This window comes from Struthio camelus, chromosome 7, assembly GCF_040807025.1.
Source record: "Struthio camelus isolate bStrCam1 chromosome 7, bStrCam1.hap1, whole genome shotgun sequence".
NCBI lineage: Eukaryota > Metazoa > Chordata > Aves > Struthioniformes > Struthionidae > Struthio > Struthio camelus.
The window spans coordinates 24,543,070-24,560,123 of NC_090948.1; the positions used below are offsets into that span (position 1 = coordinate 24,543,070).

The 17,054-nt window shown below is 41.7% G+C and overlaps 1 protein-coding gene across 5 annotated transcripts in view; it reads right to left on the reverse strand.

Moving 5' to 3' along the window:
* PPP3CB (protein phosphatase 3 catalytic subunit beta) overlaps window positions 1-12,865 on the reverse strand; it is a 48,263-nt gene extending 35,398 nt beyond the window's left edge. For 2 of the 5 annotated variants that reach the window (XM_068950369.1, XM_068950370.1), the window contains exon 1: window positions 12,651-12,790. In XM_068950369.1, the coding sequence (XP_068806470.1) occupies window positions 12,651-12,720 (70 nt within the window). In that variant the 5' untranslated portion in view covers window positions 12,721-12,790. Of the gene's footprint in view, window positions 1-2,129; window positions 2,239-12,650 lie in introns of those variants that run through there. The other 3 variants (XM_068950368.1, XM_068950371.1, XM_009671255.2) reach the window with 3 other exon arrangements.
* Between the last annotated feature and the right edge of the window lie 4,189 nt (window positions 12,866-17,054).

Genomic DNA, 17,054 nt, shown 5'->3' on the forward strand with positions numbered 1-17,054 from the left:
AACTAGGATTCTCCAGCCTAAAAACATGATAACTAAAGGGGGATTATAACAGAGGTCTATGACAGCATTAATGGGGAAGATGAAAGGAGGGCAACTGTTCACTCTCTCTTCTGATAAAGTAGGCATCATCAATTAAAACTAATAAGTACAAGGTCATTAGCTTTTGCTCTGCAATTATTAACTCCTACTACCGAGCAGAAAAAGAGGATCTCTTTACACAGGAGGCCTCGAAAAGTGGGGCTCAACCCACTCTTTAATGATCCTACTTTGTGCAAGATGTCAAATACTGCCACACACACACAAACACACACACACAAACACCCCCTCGAAGCACAGAAAGGGGGCAGGATGGATTCTGCCGGTTTGAAGTCCTGTCAAACCACAGATTAAGCAGGAGAACAAATCCATACCAGCAGAAGACTCTGTACGTTTTGTGAGCCTACAACATCGCCATTCTGGGCAGAGATTCCTTCGTTAAGCTTGTTCACCTTATTTTCCTGTTGCACTGTCTCCAAAAGTTAAGCTACGCGCAAAGGCTGTCCATAGGCTGGACACCGCCTAGGAACTGACGAGCAGTATCAGAAACCCGCGGAGCCTGGCCTGGGGCCAGAAGCTGCCCACGGCTCCCACTTCCAGTAGCGGCAGAGCAGGCAAGAGGTCTGGGGCTGGGGAGCACCTGCTCTTACACAGACCTCACTTGCTGCTGTTAAAAGGTGAGTGCTTGCTTTTTAGCCAAGATCATTTTGACCAAAGTGCCTTAGGGAATGATGTACACATACAGTTATGCTGAAAGACCTGGGAGGGCTGTAACCTTTGGCAAAACGGGACTGCTAACCTCCTAACCAGGCTCAGCAGCTGCCAAGACAGCACATCTGACTGCAGCCTACACGAACGCAAACAGTGGCAACCCAATTGCTGCACAGATGAAATACATATGCAGGACATGGGAGAAGAGGATGCAGCAAATTCCCACATAGCAGTGCATCAAAATATCATCATGCTCATACATGATTACAGGAAATAAAACTTATTTGAAAAAATATATACAAACTGGTATCAAAATAATGAAATAAAAGAGTAGAAGAATTGAAACCATTCCATTTCTCTCCACTTAAATATTATTTTAAAATGTCCCCCCCCCCAAAAAAAAAAAAAAACACTGGGGAGAAACATATTTACTTAGAGATAAGAACAGCTAGTCGTATGAATACAGCTGTGGCTAGTTTATTCACACTGTATTTTCTTACTCTCTAAAGTTACATTTACATGCCAAAATTAATGCTTAAACACTACAACATTTGCACTGACTTCATTTCACTTGGTTTCTGGATCAGTAGCAACACATTGCTATCCTTCCGCCTTATGCAAGAATAGAAATATATCAAGTAAGCAACTCATGCATAAGTCACGTACAAATATTGACGGAAATAAAATTCCATTCGAATACAAAGACGCTCTACAGAATATAGGCTGCAGAATTGTCTTATAAATGCTCATAAATAGAAAGAACCTGAAAAACTTGACATTAAACAGTTGTCAAACAAATTTGGCATTTTGTTTTTGGTTATAAAATATTTTACTAACATCGAAAAGAGATGGCATGCCTTTCCTTCCAGTCTTCTGTAGTAACCAGTCAGGTTTCATTTGGAAGTGTTAACATCCCATGTAGTCCAATTCAGTTTATTTAAGAAATCAGAAACAACTACCTTCATTCCATGCAAAACAATTATTTAAAAACATAAATCCAACTCTTAAAAGACAAAGCACTGTTCCAACAAGACAATTTATCTATTGAATTTTTAGGAGAATTTAATTATGACCACACAAGCCTTAATTCTAGCAGTTACTATTTTTTGAACTTGACTTTCCAGCCTTCATATTCTCTAAATGGTATTTTTTGCATTATTTGGAAATTTACATTAATCCGCACATAATTTATTTTTAGACAATTTCTTTCTTTTTCCTTTCTTAACAGATAGTATTTCTACCACAAGGAATAAACCCACTCCACATAACAAGCTGCAATTAATTAAATATTATCTAGACAAGTGCCTTTGCTTCTTTTCTTGACATGTTTTGATAGGAATGGATTTGATGACTGAATACTGCATTAGTGCTGGGTTACTAACCTGAGCCTGCTACTGTTTAACAGCCTGGAGAATTAGAGCGATGCTTTCAATAGTTCTCAAAGCACCTGAGAGAGGAACAGTGCCCACTTCCAACCTACAGACGGGAAACTGAGAGATAAAAAACTAGAGAAGTAAACCTGACAAAGGCCACAAGACACAACAGTTACAAAGTCTCACAGAAAAGCTATCCTTGTAAGTCAGTACCAAACCTGGCAGGCCCAAGAACTCACATGTGAGTACTTGTTATGAGCGTACCTGTACGAATGCACACAACTCACAAAGTGAGTTGACGGGTGAGAAAGTCAGCAAGAAAAGAACAGGGAAGTCAGGTCTGTTTGCAGACGTCAAACCGTCCAGGACTTGAGACTCCTAAGTGCCCTACGAAGCAGGATGAGGCTCTTCCTGTTGCATAAAATTCTTCTGTTTATTTTCTCTGGATTAATCACAAGCACCACTGATTTGTCAAGCCCTATTTGTTTCATTAGGCCAAAGAACTTGAAGGGAAAGTTGCCTGTGTGGGCACACTGGAAATGAAGGAGCTCAGAAATAGTTACAAGGAAGATCAATTCTCTAATTGCTATGGCTGGCATTGCTCATTTTGGAGCACAATTTTGATTAGTCTTTTTAGAATGTGGCCATATTCTAGAACCTTGTTTTATACAAAATTAGCCTCTTGTATGAAATTTACCCCATTCCTGCCTGCTACTGCTCCTTGGTCACATCTTCACCAGAGGCTCCATTTAGTAAAGATATCAATCAGGTTGCCAGGCAATTGCACATCCAGCCTCCTCACTCGTCATCCCACAAACTTCCCAAGTCTTATGCTCAAGCGCTATCATTTATTTTTATGCTCTTATCAGGACTGGAAGATACCACTGAACCTAAACTTGGGGGAGGGGTGGTTAGCTTGATTTCTTAAGGAAATTTCTTAAGTAAATAAAAGGTAAAATGTACTGTCTGTACATATCTGTGTGTCCTCCACATCTCATTCTTTTCCTATCAATAACTTAACTCACTGGCTGATTGACAGAGGTAGAGGTCTCTAAAGCAATCAAGTTCACACAAGCTTCTAAAAGCAGGCAGCGCCTGCTTTGAGGAGATGGGCCCACAACTGCCTTCAGCAATGCAAAGCTGAACTCATTTTTTATGATACACCAGACAATTCATGAGGGAGATCTCCAAGCATTAGAGATCATACCTGCCCAGAACTAAAGTCAATCAACACAAGACACAGTTTTGTAGGAATTGTGCTTCGTTAGTTCTAGTATTATTCCTAGATAATGATCTTAAATGAAAGATGACCCTTTTTTTCTTTTTGGAGAAGATTTTTTGGGGAGATAGGGGATGAGGTAGAGAACGGTCCGTGGAGGTGACCAAGTGATCTTCCCTCTCTTATTTGCTAATCGTTACTGATAAACTATATGGTTACTGATGGCTGCAGAATTCAGAAAGATGGTGCTGATTTCCTGAGATTTTGGAAATACTGAAAGGTTTCTAAACATACAGTAGATTAAATTTCCTTCCTTTAGTAAAGCTCTTATACCCAAGTAATCTATTTCTGATCAGATTCTTACAAAACTGAAGTCTGCCTATTTTAACTAGCTAGAGCTTTGAGTGCATCTAACAAGTTACATCTTCTGTAAGGCTATAAAAACAGATGTTTCCATCCACTGTCTGCAAAGAACTGTATCAAATTCTTTGAATTAATATAGTTAGGAAGATTATACATTAAATGAAAAAAAAATTCTGTATTTTCAGGGGTTATCCATAACGTCCCAAAATCACCAGTGGTAGTATCAAAAACAGCCAAGCACCTGTAAAGTTACATCAGTCTCATGGAAAATCTGAAGTTTTAAAATGAGTTAAGTTTAATAAAATCCTTTTTATGTTATACATGTATTTTCCTACTGCTCAAGAAGGGTTTTTTTTTTTTTTTCATAATAATCTTCAGAGAAGTCACCATAAAACACCCCTAAGGATTTAGACTGCAGCACTGAATTGGAATGAAACAGCAACACTTACTATAAAAACTGTTACTTTGTATTCTATACTTTAATTTTTGTCTCAACAATAGTTGGCACTGCATTAAAGTTCGTATCATTGGAAAATATTACAAATAATGTCATTTAATAGGTTAAGGATGATAATTTTTGAAGCATGCAGACAATTTCTGCAAAGTAATGGGTTTAATTACACATTTGATGAAGTAGTAATAGAATGGTATAGCCTAAGGAAAAAGAATTGCAGCATGATGTGTTCCAAGACAGAAATATAATCCATGTTTCAAAATTTTTGTGCAAAACCTGGGCTCTGGGGACTTTAATGGAATGGTAATTAAGAGGAATTACCCCAAGGAAATAATATGATATTGGTCACTAAAGGATTCCCTTCTTCCACTCCCAATAAAGACGAGCAATAGACAAGCATTTGGAGATGAATCTCTAAAGCAGTACACACTACAACACAAAATGATAGAGACTATATCCTATTAGTAAAGGAATGGATCTTATTAACAAAGATAACATGCATCATAATTTACAACAACATACAGGCTTTTCTAAAACAAACTGCTGTTTACTAGTCAAAATTAATTTTAAAAAATTAAAACTGTTGCTTATGTCACCTATAGGTATTTCAAGTATATTGATTCAAAATTTTAAACACTAATGCTGGAAAAACCTGTGAGATGCTTTTGGGTTTTGTTAACAAAAAGGTTGTCATGGTTTTTATTACTATTCATACGCTTTTGTGAAGAGGGAAAAATAGATCTTTCCCCTCTACTGCAGCACTACTTAAAACAGGAATATCAAAACCTAGAAACCTAATTCTACCCACAGACTTCCTACGAGCCTCCGAGTACTTTTATACTTTACAATAAAACATGTTATGTAGATCCAAAAGTTAGCATCAATCTGAATGAATACATTCACAGTTTGTTGCAATAAGGTTCAGAAGCAGAAAAACTGCATTAGCATGGCACCTTACCCAATATAATAATCCCATCTGAGAACTGCAGTGTGGCAACTAACACAAACACACTACTTCCAGACCCAAAGCAGATCTCACAGTGCCTAGTAACTGAGTGCAACAGTAGCTGTTAATAAAATACAAAATGTAGATAGCGTAAAGGTAAACCACACTGACATACATGCCTATTTTAATAACCTTGGTTAAATCTGGCTTGTTTCAGAGATACCCTATTGAACAGGTTCCTGAAATAAGATGAGACCAAAACTGCTAGACTAACAGTAGGAAAGAGTATCAGGGAACCATCGTTTAAGGTACTTTGCTTCCACAAACAAGGTATTTTCTGCTCTCAAGACCTCAAAATTTAAATAATTCTTTTTTCTCTCTCGCTGAAAGAAAATTGGCCATTTTCGTCTACGATCAGGACCCCATGACATGTTCCATGAACTCCGCTTTGGCTGCAAAACTGCACTCAACGTCCCAGTTTTCATTCTCTGTTTTATGAGTGGTTTTGGTTTCACAGACATAGTCTCAGTTCACATTACCACGGCTACTAAACACAGACATTGTATTTATAATGAATTTCCCAAATTAACAAAAGCAAAGAACTCTTCTGTTTGGGGGATAGGTATAACGTTTGTCTCCGCAAAATGATATCATATATTAATACAAGGACAGTGTTCTGTAAAAAGACAGGCTATTATCAGTCATTTTGTCAGCAGGTCTCTTTCCACAACAGCCCCCAAAATGTTGCGGGTTTGGTTGGTTGGTTGGGTTTGAAAGGTGGAGGGGTTTGGTTTTCATTTTAAATGCACTTTTGACTATTTATTGGCACTCAGTAGAAACAAAAACCCTAACTCCTAGCAAATCCTTTAGGTCTGTTCCCCGCCTTTTCACCTCTCTATGCCAACATCTATAAAGAACAAGGAAACGTAGCATCCGTGACTGCTACGAAGACAGAGTATGTCAAATTATCCTTTTGAGTTTGGCAAGACAGATTTGAGAAGAAATTCCATAAAGACATCACAGACGGTCTATGGACCAGCAACCTAGCAACCTTGAAAATACTAGTTGAATGAGAAAGCTAGAATCAGCAGTTGTCAAAAGGTATGGGCTGCCCTATTCACACCAAACAAAACAGCACAGATCCTGCAAATGCAGTTTCCTGCAAATTATGGCATTTTCTCAAAATGCTGCAAATATTATTCCTTTACTCAAATTTATTTAAATGCATGACACTTGCTGCAACGTCCAACATTCTAAAAGTAAGGAAAAAATCTCAAATGAAAATGCTGTTATGCCTGGTATGCCATATTGTGCTCATCTTTTATGCTGTGCATGTGATTTTTCTATTAACTTGGTTGATGTTTTTGCAAGGTTCTCTCCAGAAAAACGTTAAGTACTCGTTCAAAAAGTACTTAAGGATGCTCATCCCGTTAAAACGGTCACAGTGGGTTACACCAAAAGACTATTTAGTACCTCTTGGGTACAGGTGGTATACAGGTCTTTCCCTCAGTATACTCCCTGTTTCCCAAAACTCAGTGGTTTCAGGATTTCCTCTGGAGCTGTAAGTTTCATTCAGACCATTATGTTTATGATCACTGATGGAACTATCTTTCACTAATTTGTCCAGAACTGCACTAGATGCTTTTGTACTTTTTGCCTCCACTACCTCCTGTTGCTATGAATTCCAGAATTTTCATTACCCTATTACTACATGAAGTACTTCACTTTTATATTCACTTGTGCAAAAATTAATTTAGTGCTGCTTTTCTCCTTTCTCACAGGGAGATAAAAAGAGCAGTTGTTTCCTGTTCATCTTTTCCATCAGATACTCTTCGTGATGCATCTAACTCTACCCCTACTCAACTACCACTTTTGTAAGTCACAGAGTCCTAACCTTTTCAGTTTCATCTTGCATGGAAGCAACTCCGTGCCTCCAAGCATGTCTTTTCTGTACTGTTTCTAGTTCTAAGGTACTGTACATCATAGATGAAGAATATCAGGAAGTGGACCAGAATTACACGCTGCTGTTCAAGATGCACATACAACACAAGACATAAATAAAGGCATGATGGCTTTCTCTTTTATTCTAAATTGGTCTTCTAATAATGTCCAAGTTTCTATCAGCCTGTTTGACACTCACTGAGCTAACATCTTCAGAATACTATCCAAATTGACCCTAATCTTTCTTTCCTGTTCCCACCACTCTGTATATTTAAGCAAGGGCAAGGTTTAAGGAAGCCCTTGCAGCGTCTTACTGTTCTGCCTTTATCAGCACAGTGTCTCCTACAGCTTCATTGCCCAGTCACTCAGTTCAATAAAACCCTTCGGAAACGGCCCTGCAAGTTTACTACCCTGAGTAAGGCTTACTATTTCACTATTCACTCTATTTTCTAAATAATTTATGAATATATTTAAAGAGCACAGATTCCAATTATCAACCTCCCTCAACCACAGAAGGTTTATTACTTATTCAAATTCTTTCTTTCCTAACCAATTTTGATCCAAAAGACCTTTCCTCTTTTAGCATGACCGCTTAGTTCGCAGCTCTGATGAGGGAACCTGATAAACAAAGTTTTGTCTGGATCAGCCAGCTCACCGACTCCTCCAAAGAATTCTTACAGCTTCTGTTGGCTTCCTTCTATGAAAACTGTACCAGCTTTTATGTACTATATTCCTCCAGGGACGTATTTAGTCCACTCTTTCTTACAACTACTATGAGTCTGCTTAAGTGAAACTTACAGCTCTCCAGTTTAATCCGGAGCTTTTTTTTTACATGCTGCTATGCTCCATTTCTCAAACTCAGAAGATGAGTTAAGCCACAGGCTATGGAAAACAGATCAGCAATTTTGCACCCAAAAAAGCCAAAGAATTCCTTTACAGGCACTAGACAAGGATCTTCCAGTCTTGAGATTTTTTTTTAAACATTCATTGTGTTGATACGTTCTACAACCACTTACACTTCAATGAGACAGTTCCTCAGTCCCATTCAGCAAAAAACTTGACTCCTGTGTGAAAGAGTTCTCTTATACAGTGAACACACATGCAAGTACTTGCCAGCTTTTTCTGCTCTGCCTTTACCTTCCCAAACTTTCACTGCCAATCAACCCCACTGAAACTGACAAAGGCTTGGGTTAGGGGTTTTTTATTTTCACTCCCTCTCACCATCCTCTCAAAAAAAAGTTTTAAAAGTACAAGGCCAAACACTAACTTGTCAGAATCCAGTCCTTTCCATCTTCCTTCCCAAAACAAAACTGTGACTTTTTTTGGAAGCATTGAACCTTTTAACATTCTCTTTACCCTGTTGCTTTTTTACATCATTTTAAAATCATTTCTGATCATTAGCATAAATGCACTCCAAGTCCATCATATTTTTAAAATAATCTTCATGTTGCCTGTACACATTTATCCTTCTAGCTGTTTCGTTTAATTAGATTCCATGTTTTAAAATTAAATACTACAATGATGTATTTTTCTCCTACATGTATGTCACTGTTAGGGAGTAGCTATGAGTATCTTAACTTAAGATCCTGCTCAAGGATAAATGATGACTTGCTTCTCTTCAGGATTCTCTCAATAGTTGAAACAACAAGAAGCTATTTTTTAACATGTAAAACCACTGCTTGCCAATCACACCTTACCATGACTTCTAGCCAAAAAAGCAAGGGATGTTGAAGTCCCCTATGTCCAAAAGAACAAGACATTACTTTCAGAATTCATCAAAAAATGTCCATTAGCTCAGTAGGACAAAATACCATAGATTACGTCCCAAAGCCTAGTAACGTTCACAGTGGGCAAAAGTGCAATGCCAGGAAGGACGCTACTTCAAGCACATCTTTGCAGTGTAGCTACTCACGGCTACATCTGACAAGCCCAGGTGCTTTTCACTCAAACTAAAGCCAGGGAGGGCTCATCCCTGGCCTTCCCAGGATCATCCCAACAAACAGTCTGAGCTTACAAGCGCTTTCTCCTCCACATCAGTGAAAAGTACTTTGCTGCAAGCTAGTGGAACAGTTGCTTCAGCAGACAAGATACAATATACTGACAAATTTAAAGTATGAAAATCACGCGTGCACTCAAAGGTCAAGTAAACTGATTCAAGTCAGTCAGTTATCACGAAAAAAAGTCAAAAGAATCAGATACGACAGTTAAATACCACTGGCAGTCAAAAAAGAGCTTTTCTTCTGCAATTCTGACAGAACATAATAGAGGAAAATGCTATATTTTGTAAGACAGTAAAACACTAAGCATCATTGTTCAGAGATGAATAGGTCACCTTAGAAAACAGTGAATCAAGAGGACAGGTACAATTCCTTATCTCGGTTAAAAAATACAGTAACAAAAGCCCTGCCACAAGACACTTCAGGAACTGAATGCTGCACATTACCTTCAGATGTCGCAATTTAGTAGCTAAGTATTAATTTATAGGAAACTCCACAAGTACAAATTAATTGGACACAATTTAGCTGAGCCGTAAAAAGCTCAGATTTTCTCTTTTCATGTACTTTAATAAAAGCAATCCATGATCCACGATGACACAATACATATTTGGGAAAGCATGCCAGACTAACACATCTAGACTGTACACACTGCATATTTAAAGCCATCATTATGTGCTTTATGTGTACTATATTATCTTTATGTGTAATGTGATCATTACATTTGATAATGTTTCAGATATTTTTCTAGATATATACATCTCCTGTTAACAGCTAAATACACAGGTCAAAATATAATGGAGACATATCCTAATTGTTATCCCACCTTATTAGAAAAGATCAGTTACTGATGATACGATAATTTAACTACTTTTTCTTGGGTGACTATTTCTTGCCCATTTCTGCCAACATATATTATTATGAATGGTGAAAGATATCATGTCCCATGGCCTCTCATTTCTCATGATCTCTGTTATTTTTCCCTTCTTCCAAGAAATAAAGAAGAAGAAAACAGTTGTAAAAAAGGCCACAGATGAAACAATACAAAGCCACTACTCTACATGGATGCACCACATAACGATAACGTACTGCGTTCTGCATCTAACTTCTGTGGCTATCTCAAGGACCTTAGACATCACAAAAGGAAGAGCTCAGCAAGGAGAGACAGAAAGCCTGGGTGCCCTGGAACAGGTGCAGCAGCACAAAAAAACCAACCAACCAACCAACCAACCCACCCCACTTTTTTTCCTATAGTAGATCACATTAAACAAAATAAAGACAAAAAATTAATCTCTTAAAAAGAATCTCAGCAATTTACTCCAGTAAATGAGTCCACTATTATTAATAAATAACCTGATATTTAAGAAAAAAGCAGCGATTCGTAGTGTAATTCATTAGCACTATAGAAGTTATAAGAACATTACTCAACCATTTAAATTGTTTTCTTACTGTTTCATCAGCACATCTAGTCTACGCACGTCCAGTCAAAAGCAGAAGGCCCAGCTATTTTAAGAGAGTATCACATCTGTAATCTCTCCATATCTGAAGATAAAATATCATATCTGTATCACCATGTCTGCAACATCACACAAAACTTAAGAGCACAACAAACATTTTTGGTACGTGAGACATAACATAGCTGTCACATTTTAATATGGTTTCCAGAAATGTATTTGCGTTGCATAGATACTCCTACTCAGCACTGGCATAACCTGCAATCTTGCGCCCCAGGGTAGCTGTCTAGAAAAATATTTCAAACTGCATTGTACCTCACGGGGAAAAAAGATTGTTCTTTATACCAAGAGCAGAGGCAGCTTGGCATAGCTGTCCAGGCTTTCTACAGAAACCAGGGATTCAGCACGATAAGTATGGAAAGGACAGATCAACAGAATGAACAGCAAAATGCTGCTGTATGAACGTTTAACCAGCTTTAATAATTAGTTGCAATTATGCTCGATGAAGATATCAAAGCCTGATTACTGTTACAATAGTTCCGTATCCTGCATACCCACGTTCAGAGAAATAACGTAACCCCAGGCTGTAATCTTGTTAAAATGAAGTCTTAAGTATGATTTTTAACAACCAGATGAATAGGTCACAATTAACTAGCTGAATTATTAAGCATTTGGAAATCAGCAGGTTCTCCAGGGCTCTCTAAAGTAACTAATCACTTGCTATTAGTTCTCTTGCACTGTTGAAGAACTTAAAATGATTTTTTTAATTGCTATAAAAGTAAAAAAAATACAGCAAGACTAAGCACGATGTATTATTTATTTCATAATCTTTACATCAACAGCACGAATTCACACAAACTCCTAAGACACTAGTTGTAACATTTGCTACTTCTGCTCTTGCAATTTGTTCAAATAAATCAACAGGTTAAGCAATCCAAAATGAATAAGAACTTACTGTGAGTAAAGGTTTCCAGTAAACTGGAAAACATGCTGATTTCCAAAACATACTATGGGGTTCCAAAGCTTTAATTAAGACCTGCTGAAGACAAAGATATCCTTTTCATTTCTCAAGATTCCTTATTCTATAAGAAACTGGATGAACACATCCCCATTCCTTTGAAATCAGTTAGACCATGTGTTCCTACAAACGTCAACCATAAAAACAAACTGCTTTGTATACGAAATTCACAAATTTCAAGTTACGCAGGTGGGCGATTACAAATCAATACCCATACTGCCACTGCCAAATACAGCCTTCAGGAATAAAATAAAATCTTTATTATTTGTAATTTGAGTAAATAAGAACTAGATGATCCTCTAAAGCATTACCTACGCTATCCTTTCAGTTAACAATTTAGATCTGATTACCATATTTTAGAATAACGTCTTTGCAAGGCTTATTTTCCCCACAAATGCTGAAAAGACAGTCTCGATGCGCTCTAAAGCAAGGATCTTCGCGTCTTACAGCATTCTGGTCACAAGACCATCTTAGGTCTATACAGCCATAGCTACTTAAGCATATGCGACCGTTTCTCCTAAGAAGCGTGACACTTGACTTTAAAGCCTTCCCATGAGACTATGACACTCATGAAAGGCCACGAAGAAACGGCTCAAGGTGAATTTTCTCGTCGGGACTGGAAACCTGAGACCAAGAGCCGCCAGAAAGGAGGCGGCAGCTCCCCACTGCCTGCCCCTCGGCGCCGTCGGTTCCTGCCGTTACCGGGATCTCCTGCGTGCGGGCAGAGGCTGCACCGGGGAAGGCGCAGGCACCCCCGGCAGGGACGCTGCTGGGCGCGAGCCCCCGGCCAGCGCAGCCGGGCGGCCGGGCCGGGCCGGGCCGGGCCGGGCCACCGCCGCCGCCGCCCAGGCGCGCAGCCCCGGTGCCCCCGGGCCCGGCCGCCCGCCGCGGCAGCCCGCACCTCTGCGCCGAGCGGCGCCGCCGCTCCCACACCCGCGTCACGGCCCCGCGCGCCTCCCGCCGCCCCGGCCGCGCCCGCGGAGGGCCCGGCGCGGCTCTCGCAGCGCGGCCGCCGCCGCCGCCCCGCCGTGCCCCGGCAGCCATGTTCCCGCGGCGCCGCCGGGGGCCGCGCCGCCCGCGCAGCCGCAGCGCCGGGAGCGGCGGCGGCGGGGGCCGGGGAGCGGCGCGGGGGGAGGCTCACCCTTGACGGCCCGCTCGCTGGTGCTGTGAGGCGGCAGCAGCAGCACCCTGCTCCCCTCCTTGGCGGACATCGCTGGGCGCTGCCGGGCTCCGGCGGCGGCGGCGGCGGCGGCTGGGCGCGGCGGAGCCTTCGTCCGCCGGCGGCGCCCCCCGGGCTGGCGGGGACGGGCGCGCGCGAGGCGGGCGGCGGCGAGCGGGGGCCGCTAGAGGCCCCGGGCGGCGGCGGCGGCGGCGGCCCGCAGGAACATGGCGGCAGGCGAGGCGCCCAGCTCCTCACACGGCGAAGGGGACAGTCCGCCTCGGGCCCGGCATGCACCGCGCCGCCACCCCACGAGGGGACTACGGGAGCGTGGCGAAACTCCTCGCTCCGCCAGCGCGGCCGTTAGGGAGCGTGGCGAAACTCCGCTCCCCGCGGGGCGGCGCCTCCGCGCGGGGGCCGGCGGCGGCAGCGGGGAGCCGGGCAGCGCCCGCCCCCCCCGCGGCGCGGCGGCCCGGGAGGGCGGCGGCCACCATGGAGAGCTCCGCGGGCAGCCCGGGCGCTGCCCTCCGCTCCCGGCGCCGCCGGGGCCTCGGCTCCACGCGGGACAAAGGAGGCGGCCAGGAGCGGGCCGCAGCGGGCCGGGTGGCCCGGCCCGGCCGCAGACGGGAGCTGCTCTTGGCAAAGGCGGCAGTCCCGGCCCGGCCACCGCCGGCAAAGCGGGGCAGGGGCACGGGCCCAAGGGCAGGCAGCTAGTCGCGCGGGTGTGTTTGTGTTTTAAATCTATTCCCTATTAGATTAGCTTTACTAAAGGGGGAAAAAAAAAAAGAAAAAAAGAAGCGTAAGTAGTGCCTGCTCTCCTTTGCACCAGCTGTCAACTCTGACCTCGCTCCTGCAGTTTAGTGTATTCCCAGCTGCACCAACGCAGGTTGCCTAGAGGACGGCAAAGGAATTCAGCTCACAGAGATCACCTTGAGAAAAAACAGCACCACCAGCTACCCTCACAGTATGACTGGCTACAAGAAATAGCCAGTTGCTACATTAAAAACACACTAGGAGCATCTTTCAAATATTTGCCAATGTCAGATCCAGCAAACATCTCAGCGCATACACTGAATTTGTATGAATATGCTCGTATGTGTATCTATAGTTGCTGCTTTACATTTCAGCTAATAATACAAGTTTTACACATTTTTTGTATTTAGTTGTGCAAACTATTTCACACAATCACTAAGCTTTCCAGCAGTAGGAACTGCTGCTTCCATAGCATGCATGTGTACCAGGCATTTCAGAATATGCAGTGAGAGCATGGGATAGGAAGGACAGGTAAATAAATGTTGCTCATATTCACTTAGCATTAGTTTAAAGTCAGTCTGCTTGAACAAGGGGAAAATGAATTCCAACTCTTCTTCAGAATTAAGAGAAGTTCAATAATAAATGCCGTTTGAATGTTGGACAGCATGAAACACCAGAGAGATTCTCATATTATGCAGGAATTCATTTGTCTGTATATTCCAAAGCACACAGGGAGCCTGAAGCCTTGTTGAGTGTTGTCAGGAATTACCTCTTTACCTCACCTGAGCTGCAGCTGCAAGAGAAACGCCTCTGAGGTTTTTTCAGCCACTCACCCCTCTCATGAGCCCACAGCCAACATGTGTCTTGTCTCCCTGGGGCATGAAGTGAAAGGGGCTGACACAGATAGAGCTCTGGTTGGGGAGAAAGTATAACATACTTTCATTTTGTGGTGATACTGTGATAGAAGGAGAGACATCATCAGCTTCTAGATAGCATACCTAACGCCTGCGCACCAAAATGCTTCTAGTCATATCCAGGCATCACCTGAAGAAAAACCTCATACTGCCAAAAGCTTGCTGTTCTTTACCCATAAATACATCAGAATGAGGTGATAAAAGGTGTTATCTTCCCCTACACATCACACCTCCTTTTAAACATTAAAAATGATATTTTGAATGACTACCTTTTGGATAACAATAGCTATAAAGAGAAGTTAGCTAGCACAGTTAACTTGCTAAAAAAAATTACCAACAATAAAAACCTATTTTCCACTTTGGCTCAATAAAACATACATCATTTGCCTTTGTCGTTAGGACTGTAACAGAACTTATATCAAGGAGAGAGAGAAATAGAGTGCAGAACTACATTTAAGCCTTTTAGCCTCTCACTGAAGCTTTTTCATGCAATATTGTCTCTAAATCTACTAGAGACTCTGGAAGTGGCATTCACATTGCCCCCCCATACCTACTGTAACATCACAGTGAAAGCAAAGCTGATTGATTCGGTACATCTTGTGTTCAAGGAATGAAACAATTTTCACTAGACCCACAAGTGTTAGGATTGCAGGAACTTAAGATACGGTTACAAACAGAAACGTGGCCCTGCAGGCAGAAGTCAGCGTGCCTGCCTGCAGGGTCCTGACAGCTTACCACAAGCCTCACACAAGTGCAAGGCAAATGAAAGCATTTCTGAAAAGCAGAATCACATTTTGCTTCCTGATCAGCTTTGCCACCAAGTGGCCATTCCATTCCACACATTTTAATATCTAAGTAGAAAAAAAGAAAAGTCTGATTCCTATTCTGATTAGTATAACTAAACCTTTCATACCACTGGATTGCTATTTGAACAACTGCTTTCACATCAGAGAAAAAATTCAGCAAGATGCAATCATCAAGCCACACGACGGGGAACGGGCCCACATGGGACACACATGATCCCTCTCTTACTCCTACTCCATCTCACATACTGGAGCTGTGTGAAAAGAGGTTTAAACTGAGAAGTGCCATGTTAAATCCTCAACTTTTGTGACACTCTCCCCTGACTGAGCAGTTCAAGATACAGTCGTAAATATCAAGATACAGTAGTAAATATATTCCAATAAACAGTCACCTCGGACAAGTGCAGTTTAGTTCATACAAAAGTTAGACATAGAATTGACTGCGTGAAATTCTGTAACTATCTCATGCAGGAGGCCGGATGATCAGAGTGGTCCCATCTGACTGCAAAAGCTACGTATCTTTAAAACTAGCACAATCCAGTGTTCCAGAATCATCTAATTATCAAATGAGGACTTTCTGAAAACTCTGAGAAGGAAATTGAATCACGAGAGAGAGAGAGATATGTTCCAGATCCCAAGAGAAAGATACATAGAGCAAATCTTGCAGAGATAAACCAGGTCTGAGAGGGGAAGACATGCTATAAGCAGGAGAATAAGATGAGAGAGACAAAACTTTAAGAGGCTGTTCCATTTCATGGATTCTCACTAGTGTATGCTTGAAACTCTTTCTGGATTTCCAGAAATGGTATCACAGTGGGTACAAACTGTGAGACTGCCTCAGAACAAACCACAGTTTTATTAATGGATTTTGACATATTGCCGCACCGAGTTTCAGTATGAACACTTGAATGTTTTCTTTTAGGACACATGATTTTTCTGCTATCCCATGCCAGGTTTTTATGGAGAACCTTATTACGCATAACAGCAGGACATCATTCAGAAAGACTGAAAACATAGTCTTAGGCCAGTTTCTCCAGCATCACAAAAAACATAGATATCACTGCAATATAACCTCCAGTTGTCAATGTCAGATGTCAAACTGGTGAATTGGAATGGGGAGCAAATTATTCTTTTGGCCTCTCCAAGACATTAAGGTATGTCAGCAAGGAAAAGGAAAGCCTTTTGGCCAGCCCTCTGTTTGTTTGGCACATACGCAGAGGAATGTCACAAGGCTTCATGGTTGTTCATCCACTATTGAAAAGCTGCACTGACTTCAATAGCAAAACACAAAAATATCAGATAGCTGCTGGTGAAAACTACAAGCTACTTTCTATTACTGTTCCATCCCATTACACTCCTTTCCTGTGCTCATTTCCTTGATAGCCTCTGTTTATCTATCAACAGGCTGCAGATATGCAGGCTATATTTAAAAAGTTAGTCATTGCCCCAGTAGTTCTTTGTATCATGTCACAATTGTGAAAAATAGGATAAGGCCATTCAGCCTGCGCCTCTCAGCCTGGCCCTAGAATTTTAGGTGATTTCCTCTTACCAGTATCTATCAGCCACACCGCTAATTTCAATCTTGTACCTCTGGAGTGATGGTACCTGAAGCTGTACCCCAGGTTGCTCAAAATATTGCTCACTTGCTCTGCTTAAAGGATTCCTTCCCCCTCCCTTATTATCTAGTTCAAACTTTTCCTTCCTTAGCCTTAAGCTATTGATCCTTCTCCTACCATCTGAGACCAAGCAATTCCCTCCCTTCATTTATCTTACTACCTTGATGGTATTAATAGACTACGATCCAGTCACCTCTACGCGCTCTAAAATTGAGTTCACTCTGCTTTTTGCTGTCCTCCTTTGTGTTCTTTCTAGTTTTCTTACAGCCTCCACAAGCAAAAAAAAGACTTAACTGACAA